At 39.8% G+C, this 12,181-nt stretch overlaps 1 protein-coding gene across 1 annotated transcript; it reads left to right on the top strand.

Annotated features, from left to right (window-relative positions):
• Window positions 1–565: 565 nt before the first annotated feature.
• On the top strand, window positions 566–12,030 carry LOC149227167 (uncharacterized). The gene is made up of 2 exons (XM_089375442.1): window positions 566–804; window positions 11,363–12,030. The coding sequence occupies exons 1-2, from the start codon at window positions 679–681 to the stop codon at window positions 11,924–11,926; spliced, it is 690 nt and encodes a 229-aa protein (XP_089231568.1). The 5' UTR covers window positions 566–678; the 3' UTR covers window positions 11,927–12,030.
• The last annotated feature ends 151 nt before the right edge of the window (window positions 12,031–12,181 follow it).

The following is a 12,181-nucleotide window of genomic DNA, read 5'->3' as shown; positions in this document are numbered from 1 at the left end:
GGCAAAGTTAATAAGATTTCTTTTTAATAATTTAAATGATTATTTAAGACAAAAGTTGTAAGATTTCGTCGAGTACCGTGAGAATTCTTGCTGAGAATTTCAAAGACCGAAAACAGATTTCTCTTTGAAAACGGTGTAGTTTTTAGCGAGATTTTTTGGAAGTTTTTTTGATGGGTTTTATCGGTCAAATTTTTCTAAAATTCAGTAGTAATTTATTGAAATCGTAGGTCGATAGATAATTTCTGCACAATCAAAGCAACCCAGGAGTTTTTCAGGGTGCTGAATCCAAATATACAGTTAAAAAACCATTTTAAATAATACAAATCAAGATTTAACCTCAATTTTTTCCGTCGGATTCCGTCACCAAAATCTCCAAAAAATCGCACTAAAGACAACTCCTTTGAAAACTCGATCCGTAAGAAGATGACTCACGACCGTCGGATGAACTGCATGGCGGAAAAATGAGCCGTAGACGTGCCGCCCGCCCAGGGGCGGTGAGCATCTCCAGTAACCCACGCCTTCCCCTCTATTTATGACCAGCAATAACAATCCATTTTTTATCATCTGAAGTTCGAACGGTTTTGTCTCTCGATTTGTGTTTCTACTTTCGATTTGTCTATGAAGATCTTGTTTTCTTGTTTCTTGGTATCATTTTTATTGTAGTTATTCAGCAATTTGATGGTATTAACAATGGCTTCAGCTCAGACAACTGCAAAGCCTGTAGTCAGCAATGCTGTCAAAGAAAAGAAGCCGACGACTTCCAAGGGATCGAAACCGCTACCTTCTCATCCCACATATTTTCAGGTTTCAATTCTTGGCCTCTGAAATGTTTTTCCCACGTTAGATTTTGAACGCAGGGATCTCAATTTTGTTGGGAATTTATGAAAATTCCATAATAGACAGACAAAAAAAATGCTCTGTTTTTATACTCTATTTTAACACAGAAAACCCAGAAAATCGCTTGCTGGAAATGGTGTTTCAGCAACACAGTTTTTTTAGTTGCTGTAACTGGTGTTTCAGCAACACAGTTTTTTTTCAGTTGCTGTAACTGGTGTTTCAGCAACGCTGCTCGTGGTGTTGCAGCAACGTAAATGTTTGACGTCAAGTATTTTTTTTGGTTACGGTGTAACAGCAACAGGAAAAATTAACTTGTATTCATAAACAGTAAACCAACTGATACAAATTTGCCTTCCTCACATAGAGGGATTTCTACAAGGCTACTTTAAAGACAGTTCAAAAACATAAAAAAAACTTCATGCTGTAAACAGAAAATACATTACTGTGTCTGCACTGCTGTACATTACAGAAAACAAAATACTCTGTCTCCTCTGAAAAATCAACACGCTGTTTTTCACTGCTGTGTCTGCACTTTGCATTGCTGTGACTGCACTCCTGTGCATTTACAAAACACTCTGGTTCAGCTCAGAACGCTGCTGTAACACGCTGCTGCGTACAAAAAAAACTTCTGCACTGCTGTGCATTACAAAGAGAGCTCTGTCTCTGTTCCTCAAAAAACTTACACACTGCTGTGTCTACTTTTCTGCACTGATGTGCCTTCGTTGCTGCTTCTACTCTTCTCTGCAGCACACAATCACATTCAAGCGCTGCTGCACTTCTCTCTTACATTTCATTTACAGTCCCTGCACCGCTGTGCAAGAGGGCTTCATTCATCTGAGCTCGTTCTGCTGCACATTCTTTCAAAAAACACAGAAATTACATTCGAGCGCTGCTGCGCTGTATTGCTGAGAGATTAACACTCCTGCTGCTCTCCTTCTATGCTGCTGCTCATTACATTAAAACAGCACACCAAAAAAAAACTACTTAAAATTATTATGAGAAGACTGGAAATTAAAACAAGGTATGGAGCAGCAGACAAATAAATCTAATTCCTGAGATTTCTGGATGTTGCGGTACATTCCCCATGTTTGCAATAAAACTTGTTGTTTACCATTTTTACCAACTCTCTCAACCGCATTAAATTTCATTTATCGCTTGACTCATAAATCTGGTTGTCAATGAAGATTCAACTTCACGTCAAATTCATTGCTGCAGGCCCTGTACATTCAATCGAACAGCTGCCCATCCATATCGCACGACTCTATCTGCTCCAGGGAAAATTGCTTTGGCAAAACTGCTGTCCAGGTGTCTGCTGTTTTAATTTGTGCTGGGAAGCGTACTGGTTTTCTGGAAACAGTACGCAGCAGGGGAAATTAATATTTCAACACTCCCATTTAATTTCAACTGCTGGGCATTCTGTCGTACCCAAACACTTCCTCTCATAGAGGAATTCACCAACTGCTTCTGATGCAGTTCCACAACCAATTAAAATTGTCTTCCTCTTAATAGAGGGGTTTACCTGAGACTGTGCTTAAGAGCACCTTCCTCATGACAGAGGGATTCACCATAACAATGTGCTGAAGAGCACCTTCCTCTTGAGAGAGGGATTCACCTGTGACTATGCTGAAAAGCATCATCCTCTTGATAGAGGGATTTACCATGTGTATGCTAAAAAGCATCTTCCTCTTGATAGAGGGATTCACCAAGGAACGCTTTTGTTCCACACAAATAACATCTACCTCTTAACAGAGGGATTCCAACATGCCTGCTTCAGAGGCACTTCAATCTGTCCAAATTGACACTACTGTGTCTGCCTGATATTTTACACTGCTGTGTGTGAAAATATCTTCATTCGCATTGCTCTTCACAATAGTGCTTAGGCTGCAATATGCTCTACACTGCTATTCATTACAGACTCTGTCTTCTCCTGAAAAACATTACACTGCTATGTGTAAAATTTTCAATACATTTATGCTGCTGCATATTCCATTACAAAACTTTATCTCAGCAACTCTATCTCAGCACTGTTGTTTCAGCACTCTGTTTCAGCACTGCTGTTTCAGCACTGTTGTTTCAGCACTCTCTCTATCACTGCACTGTTGTGCATAAAATAACTTCTCAAATTGCTCTTGCGCTGTTGCGCATTCCTTTCACATTTAACAACAAAAATACGCACTGCGTGCTCCCCTTCATTGATTACACTCGCACTGCTGGTGTGCCATTACCTTTCATTTCTTCAACAAAAATTCCATGCTGCTGCATTTTCTTATTTGCATTGCTGTGTAAAAACACATTTCTTCATTCTCTCTTAGTTCTGGTTTCATTTTCTTCGCACTACTGTGCTTCTCCTTCTTGCCATCACGCTTCCGCTGCGTTCTCCACACAACAAAAAAAAATTAACACGGGGTGCTGCCTTTTCTTTTTACACCCTTGCTTCACACAATCTTAGTCTTCATTCTTTTTTTTTTTTTTTTTTTTTTTTTTTTTACACAATGCACTACTGTGCAATTCCTTTGGCTTTCTGCTGCCACACACATTCTTATACATCCAGTGTGCATTAAAAATCTGCTGTCCCTGTTTTTCTTTATGCATTCCTTTGCATGCTACATTGCATATGAAGAAAAACATTACATTTCTTTACTGCTGTGTATTGTACTCATTCTGCTGTGAGTATGTTCTCTCACATTACATAGAAGGAAGCTACCTTCCATTGCTATGCATTTCAATGCATGTGCTCCATAACAAAAATTTCCAAACTGTTGTTTTATGTTCTGTCTTCCCACTGCTGTGAGGGTCTTCTTGCTTTGCATACTTCTCTTCTCTGCTTCTATGGCAGATTTAACTTCATATCTTTCCCTTATGAAAAGGTCTTCATCAAAGAGTGACTGTTAAGACAGTTCAGCAACAAAATTACAAGCTCCCCTTTAGTGTATGCTTTATCTTCTTTCAGCAGAATCTTCTCAAAAGAAACTTAGATCGGCTGGAGAGCTCAAGAGACTTTCTGACTGTATTTCCTTCCTTCTCCATACTTGTTTAACTTTCTTCTTTTGCATGGGTCTAGCTTGTGTAAGAGCCCATGTCAAGTTACAATCTCGTGCCATATGCCCAATGTTATGACACTTGAAACATTCAACATTGTTCATGAATAAGAATTCATGATTTCTTCTTGTGAAATTATTTCTTGAAGATTGTCAGGGACCACAACATCTATCTCCATGAAATGCTCTACAGTCTTTTGCCATATGACCAAAGTTTGAACAAGCATAACAATAACCAAAAAATGAACTTTGGTACCTGGGAGATGGAGGTTTCCTTGATGTACTTCTGAAGCCTTGCTGCCTTGAGATCCTTTGATGATAACCATTGCCTTTTGCCTCTTTGACATCAGCTACATTTCTTCTTGGAGCTGGTTTTATGCTTGGAGCAGGATTTCTTCTATTGCAGCCTTCATTTTTCTCCTTGCCTTTGCTGGAACTAGGAGCATCACCATCTCTTTCTGGCTTCTTCACATCTCCTTTGCTTAAGGCATCCTCATACTTGTTTGAGGGTTCACCTACATACCCAAGTCCTGATTTATCATATGGAGATCTGTGATAGTTGAGCATATCATCCAAGGCTTGAGAGCTCTTCATGATCTTGTTCATCCCTTCAACCTTCTTCCCGAGGAGGACAATCTCTTCTTCTAACTTTTCACATTTATTATTTTTCTTTGCTAGTTGTCCCTCAGTTTCTTCCTTGCTACGAGTAGCTTCAGCTGCTACTATTTTAAGGGAGATAATATCAGACTTCATTTTGGAGATTTCTGCTTGACTGCTCTCCATTTTCTTTTCAGCTCCTTTTGCCTGCTTCCTTGTTTCATTCAGCTGATTTGTCATGGATATGACTTCTTCATGATGTTTCCTCTTGCTTTCATCAAGTTCCTTCTTAAGCTTGGCAAGCTCTTCATCCCTTTCTTTTACTTGAAGCTTAATGAGGTCAAGCTTTTCATTCTCAGCTTCTATGATGGGTTCTTCTTGACTCATTGTCATGGTCAGTGCTCCCTTTGCATGCAGGTCATGCAGTCTGTCCCAAATATCCTTTGCTGATGAATATTTTCCTAGATTCTTCTTCACTGAATCAAGGAGACCATCCAAGATAGTCTTTGTTGCTTGTGCATCATACTCCATGGATTCTTTATCCATCTTGTTGTCATCAATCACTAACTCCCAGACTTCAATCCCTTCAAACATTAGGAAAGCCCTCATCTTTATTTCCCATACATAAAAGTTTCCATCAAACTTTGGAACTTCAAATAGAATGTTTTCAAGTAGATTGTCTTCTATTTTAATAGAGGAGGGAGATACAACCTTAGGGGATTTGGACACTTTCTTCTTTGATTTTGCCATTCTTAACTATTTTTAAAATCCCTGACTGTGTTTTTAAAATCACTGACTGTTTCTTCAACAACAAAACAGAAAATTAATCTCAGAAATACCTGGATCCTTTCTTGGCTGAGTCTTCACTCTACTGGTGAAGCTGCTACCGCAATAAACCCTTCCTTCAGCTTCTTTGACACTTCAAAGAGCCTGGACTAGCTCTGATACCATGTTGGGAATTTATGAAAATTCCATAATAGACAGACAAAAAAATGCTCTGTTTTTATACTCTGTTTTAACACAGAAAACCCAGAAAATCACTTGCTGGAAATGGTGTTTCATCAACACAGTTTTTTTAGTTGCTGTAACTGGTGTTTCAGCAACACAGTTTTTTTTCAGTTGCTGTAACTGGTGTTTCAGCAACGCTGCTCGTGGTGTTGCAGCAACGTAAATGTTTGACGTCAAGTATTTTTTTTGGTTACGGTGTAACAGCAACAGGAAAAATTAACTTGTATTCATAAACAGTAAACCAACTGATACAAGTTCGCCTTCCTCACATAGAGGGATTTCTACAAGGCTACTTTAAAGACAGTTCAAAAACATAAAAAAAACTTCATGCTGTAAACAGAAAATACATTACTGTGTCTGCACTGCTGTACATTACAGAAAACAAAATACTCTGTCTCCTCTGAAAAATCAACACGCTGTTTTTCACTGCTGTGTCTGCACTTTGCATTGCTGTGACTGCACTCCTGTGCATTTACAAAACACTCTGGTTCAGCTCAGAACGCTGCTGTAACACGCTGTTGTAACACGCTGCTGCGTACAAAAAAAACTTCTGCACTGCTGTGCATTACAAAGAGAGCTCTGTCTCTGTTCCTCAAAAAACTTACACACTGTTGTGCCTACTTTTCTGCACTGATGTGCCTTCGTTGCTGCTTCTACTCTTCTCTGCAGCACACAATCACATTCAAGCGCTGCTGCGCTTCTCTCTTACATTTCATTTATAGTCCCTGCACCGCTGTGCAAGAGGGCTTCATTCATCTGAGCTCGTGCTGCTGCACATTCTTTCAAAAAACACAGAAATTACATTCGAGCGCTGCTGCGCTGTATTGCTGAGAGATTAACTATCCTGTTGCTCTCCTTCTATGCTGCTGCTCATTACATTAAAACAGCACACCAAAAAAAAACTACTTAAAGTTATTATGAGAAGACTGGAAATTAAAACAAGGTATGGAGCAGCAGACAAATAAATCTAATTCCTGAGATTTCTGGATGTTGCGGTACATTCCCCATGTTTGCAATAAAACCTGTTGTTTACCATTTTTACCAACTCTCTCAACCGCATTAAATTTCATTTATCGCTTGACTCATAAATCTGGTTGTCAATGAAGATTCAACTTCACGTCAAATTCATTGCTGCAGGCCCTGTACATTCAATCGGACAGCTGCCCATCCATATCGCACGGCTCTATCTGCTCCAGGGAAAATTGCTTTGGCAAAACTGCTGTCCAGGTGTCTGCTGTTTTAATTTGTGCTGGGAAGCGTACTGGTTTTCTGGAAACAGTACGCAGCAGGGGAAATTAATATTTCAACACTCCCCTTTAATTTCAACTGCTGGGCATTCTGTCGTACCCAAACACTTCCTCTCATAGAGGAATTCACCAACTGCTTCTGATGCAGTTCCACAACCAATTAAAATTGTCCTCCTCTTAATAGAGGGGTTTACCTGAGACTGTGCTTAAGAGCACCTTCCTCATGACAGAGGGATTCACCATAACAATGTGTTGAAGAGAACCTTCCTCTTGAGAGAGGGATTCACATGTGACTATGCTGAAAAGCATCATCCTCTTGATAGAGGGATTTACCATGTGTATGCTAAAAAGCATCTTCCTCTTGATAGAGGGATTCACCAAGGAATGCTTTTGTTCCACACAAATAACATCTACCTCTTAACAGAGGGATTCCAACATGCCTGCTTCAGAGGCACTTCAATCTGTCCAAATTGACACTATTGTGTCTGCCTGATATTTTACACTGCTGTGTGTGAAAATATCTTCATTCGCATTGCTCTTCACAATAGTGCTTAGGCTGCAATATGCTCTACACTGCTATTCATTACAGACTCTGTCTTCTCCTGAAAAACATTACACTGCTATGTGTAAAATTTTCAATACATTTATGCTGCTGCATATTCCATTACAAAACTTTATCTCAGCAACTCTATCTTAGCACTGCTGTTTCAGCACTGCTGTTTCAGCACTGTTGTTTCAGCACTCTCTCTATCACTGCACTGTTGTGCATAAAATAACTTCTCAAATTGCTCTTGCGCTGCTGCGCATTCCTTTCACATTTAACAACAAAAATACGCACTGCGTGCTCCCCTTCATTGATTACACTCGCACTGCTGCTGTGCCATTACCTTTCATTTCTTCAACAAAAATTCCATGCTGCTGCATTTTCTTATTTGCATTGCTGTGTAAAAACACATTTCTTCATTCTCTCTTAGTTCTGGTTTCATTTTCTTCGCACTACTGTGCTTCTCCTTCTTGCCATCACGCTTCCGCTGCGTTCTCCACACAACAAAAAAAATTAACACGGGGTGCTGCCTTTTCTTTTTACACCCTTGCTTCACACAATCTTAGTCTTCATTCTTTTTTTTTTTTTTTTTTTTTTTGTTTTTTTTTTTTTTACACAATGCACTACTGTGCAATTCCTTTGGCTTTCTGCTGCCACACACATTCTTATACATCCAGTGTGCATTAAAAATCTGCTATCCCTGTTTTTCTTTATGCATTCCTTTGCATGCTGCATTGCATATGAAGAAAAACATTACATTTCTTTACTGCTGTGTATTGTACTCACTCTGCTGTGAGTATGTTCTCTCACATTACATAGAAGGAAACTACCTTCCATTGCTATGCATTTCAATGCATGTGCTCCATAACAAAAATTTCCAAACTGCTGTTTTATGTTCTGTCTTCCCACTGCTGTGAGGGTCTTCTTGCTTTGCATACTTTTCTTCTCTGCTTCTATGGCAGATTTAACTTCATATCTTTCCCTTATGAAAAGGTCTTCATCAAAGAGTGACTGTTAAGACAGTTCAGCAACAAAATTACAAGCTCCCCTTTAGTGTATGCTTTATCTTCTTTCAGCAGAATCTTCTCAAAAGAAACTTAGATCGGCTGGAGAGCTCAAGAGACTTTCTGACTGTATTTCCTTCCTTCTCCATACTTGTTTAACTTTCTTCTTTTGCATGGGTCTAGCTTGTGTAAGAGCCCATGTCAAGTTACAATCTCGTGCCATATGCCCAATGTTATGACACTTGAAACATTCAACATTGTTCATGAATAAGAATTCATGATTTCTTCTTGTGAAATTATTTCTTGGAGATTGTCGGGGACCACAACATCTATCTCCATGAAATGCTCTACAATCTTTTGCCATATGACCAAAGTTTGAACAAGCATAACAATAACCAAAAAATGAACTTTGGTACCTGGGAGATGGAGGTTTCCTTGATGTACTTCTGAAGCCTTGCTGCCTTGAGATCCTTTGATGATAACCATTGCCTTTTGCCTCTTTGACATCAACTACATTTCTTCTTGGAGCTGGTTTTATGCTTGGAGCAGGATTTCTTCTATTGCAGCCTTCATTTTTCTCCTTGCCTTTGCTGGAACTAGGAGCATCACCATCTCTTTCTGGCTTCTTCACATCTCCTTTGCTTAAGGCATCCTCATACTTGTTTGAGGGTTCACCTACATACCCAAGTCCTGATTTATCATATGGAGATCTGTGATAGCTGAGCATATCATCCAAGGCTTGAGAGCTCTTCATGATCTTGTTCATCCCTTCAACCTTCTTCCCGAGGAGGACAATCTCTTCTTCTAACTTTTCACATTTATTATTTTTCTTTGCTAGTTGTCCCTCAGTTTCTTCCTTGCTACGAGTAGCTTCAGCTGCTACTATTTTAAGGGAGATAATATCAGACTTCATTTTGGAGATTTCTGCTTGACTGCTCTCCATTTTCTTTTCAGCTCCTTTTGCCTGCTTCCTTGCTTCATTCAGCTGATTTTTCATGGATATGACTTCTTCATGATGTTTCCTCTTGCTTTCATCAAGTTCCTTCTTAAGCTTGGCAAGCTCTTCATCCCTTTCTTTTACTTGAAGCTTAATGAGGTCAAGCTTTTCATTCTCAGCTTCTATGATGGGTTCTTCTTGACTCATTGTCATGGTCAGTGCTCCCTTTGCATGAAGGTCATGCAGTCTGTCCCAAATATCCTTTGCTGATGAATATTTTCCTAGATTCTTCTTCACTGAATCAAGGAGACCATCCAAGATAGTCTTTGTTGCTTGTGCATCATACTCCATGGATTCTTTATCCATCTTGTTGTCATCAATCACTGACTCCCAGACTTCAATCCCTTCAAACATTAGGAAAGCCCTCATCTTTATTTCCCATACATCAAAGTTTCCATCAAACTTTGGAACTTCAAATAGAATGTTTTCAAGTAGATTGTCTTCTATTTTAATAGAGGAGGGAGATACAACCTTAGGGGATTTGGACACTTTCTTCTTTGATTTTTCCATTCTTAACTATTTTTAAAATCCCTGACTGTGTTTTTAAAATCACTGACTGTTTCTTCAACAACAACACAGAAAATTAATCTGAGAAATACCTGGATCCTTTCTTGGCTGAGTCTTCACTCTGCTGGTGAAGCTGCTACCGCAATAAACCCTTCCTTCAGCTTCTTTGACACTTCAAAGAGCCTGGACTAGCTCTGATACCATGTTGGGAATTTATGAAAATTCCATAATAGACAGACAAAAAAAATGCTCTGTTTTTATACTCTGTTTTAACACAGAAAACCCAGAAAATCGCTTGCTGGAAATGGTGTTTCAGCAACACAGTTTTTTTAGTTGCTGTAACTGGTGTTTCAGCAACACAGTTTTTTTTCAGTTGCTGTAACTGGTGTTTCAACAACGCTGCTCGTGGTGTTGCAGCAACGTAAATGTTTGACGTCAAGTATTTTTTTTGGTTACGGTGTAACAGCAACAGGAAAAATTAACTTGTATTCATAAACAGTAAACCAACTGATACAAATTCGCCTTCCTCACATAGAGGGATTTCTACAAGGCTACTTTTAAAAAGAGTTCAAAAACATAAAAAAAACTTCATGCTGTAAACAGAAAATACATTACTGTGTCTGCACTGCTGTACATTACAGAAAACAAAATACTCTGTCTCCTCTGAAAAATCAACACGCTGTTTTTCACTGTTGTGTCTGCACTTTGCATTGCTGTGACTGCACTCCTGTGCATTTACAAAACACTCTGGTTCAGCTCAGAACGCTGCTGTAACACGCTGCTGCGTACAAAAAAAACTTCTGCACTGCTGTGCATTACAAAGAGAGCTCTGTCTCTGTTCCTCAAAAAACTTACACACTGCTGTGCCTACTTTTCTGCACTGATGTGCCTTCGTTGCTGCTTCTACTCTTCTCTGCAGCACACAATCACATTCAAGCGCTGCTGCGCTTCTCTCTTACATTTCATTTACAGTCCCTGCACCGTTGTGCAAGAGGGCTTCATTCATCTGAGCTCGTGCTGCTGCACATTCTTTCAAAAAACACAGAAATTACATTCGAGCGCTGCTGCGCTGTATTGCTGAGAGATTAACTCTCCTGCTGCTCTCCTTCTATGCTGCTGCTCATTACATTAAAACAGCACACCAAAAAAAAACTACTTAAAGTTATTATGAGAAGACTGGAAAATTAAAACAAGGTATGGAGCAGAAGACAAATAAATCTAATTCCTGAGATTTCTGGATGTTGCAGTACATTCCCCATGTTTGCAATAAAACCTGTTGTTTACCATTTTTACCAACTCTCTCAACCGCATTAAATTTCATTTATCGCTTGACTCATAAATCTGGTTTTCAATGAAGATTCAACTTCACGTCAAATTCATTGCTGCAGGCCCTGTACATTCAATCGGACAGCTGCCCATCCATATCGCACGGCTCTATCTGCTCCAGGGAAAATTGCTTTGGCAAAACTGCTGTCCAGGTGTCTGCTGTTTTAATTTGTGCTGGGAAGCATACTGGTTTTCTGGAAACAGTACGCAGCAGGGGAAATTAATATTTCAACAAATTTCCCTTTTTTTTTTGGCAGATGAGCACGGAGGCGATTACTTCTTTGAAGGAGAGAACCGGGTCTAGCCAGTATGCCATAGCAGCCTATATTGGCAGCAAGTACCAGTCCCAACTGCCTGCCAATTTCAAGAAGCTGCTAGCAGTTCAGCTGAGAAATCTGGCTAAATCTGGCAAGCTCACCAAGGTCAAGAACTCCTTCAAGCTTTCGGAGGAACTGAGGAAGCCTGTGAAGCCGAAGGCGGCCAAGCCTGTAAAGGCTAAAGCCCCGGTCAAGAAGCTCGCAGCTAAGCCCATGGCAACCCCTAGGCCCAAGAAGGGTTTGAAGCCCTCCAAAACCCTCGCCAAAGCAGCCAAGGCTTCTAAAGTCTCCAAGCCGAAGCCTGCAGCGACCCCTAAGAAGGTAGAGAAGGCAGCAACGCCCGTGGAGAATGCAGTTCCTGCCAAGAGGGTTGCTCCTGCCAAGGCTGTAAAGAAGGTGGCTTCTCCGAAGCCCAAGAAGCTTGCCCCTTCCAAAGTTGTTAAGAGGGCAGCTTCTCTGAAGCCGAAGAAGGCGGCCCCTATTGCAAAGAAGGCCAAGAAATGAGATCGGGCGTTTACATTTCTAATTGCAAACTATTCTGATATTTGAATTGACTAAACTGTAATTATAAGTTAATATTAATTAGAATTGGCATCAAGAAGTAGAAATGGGTTGATGTATTTATTAGAGTTGAATTACAGTCAAAACCAACTGGATGATTTCTCTGCAATCTACCAAACTGTTGTTAGATTTGTATCATTATCAAGTTGATTAATGGCTTTGTGTAAGCAGAATGCTTGTGTTTTTTGCTGTAATATA

This window comes from Pinus tabuliformis, chromosome J (genome assembly GCF_031772625.1).
Source record: "Pinus tabuliformis cultivar Carrire ecotype Pingquan chromosome J, CPIR1, whole genome shotgun sequence".
Classification (NCBI taxonomy): domain Eukaryota; kingdom Viridiplantae; phylum Streptophyta; class Pinopsida; order Pinales; family Pinaceae; genus Pinus; species Pinus tabuliformis.
Note: the sequence above shows the minus strand (reverse complement) of the source record. Positions and strands in the feature narration are given on the sequence as shown.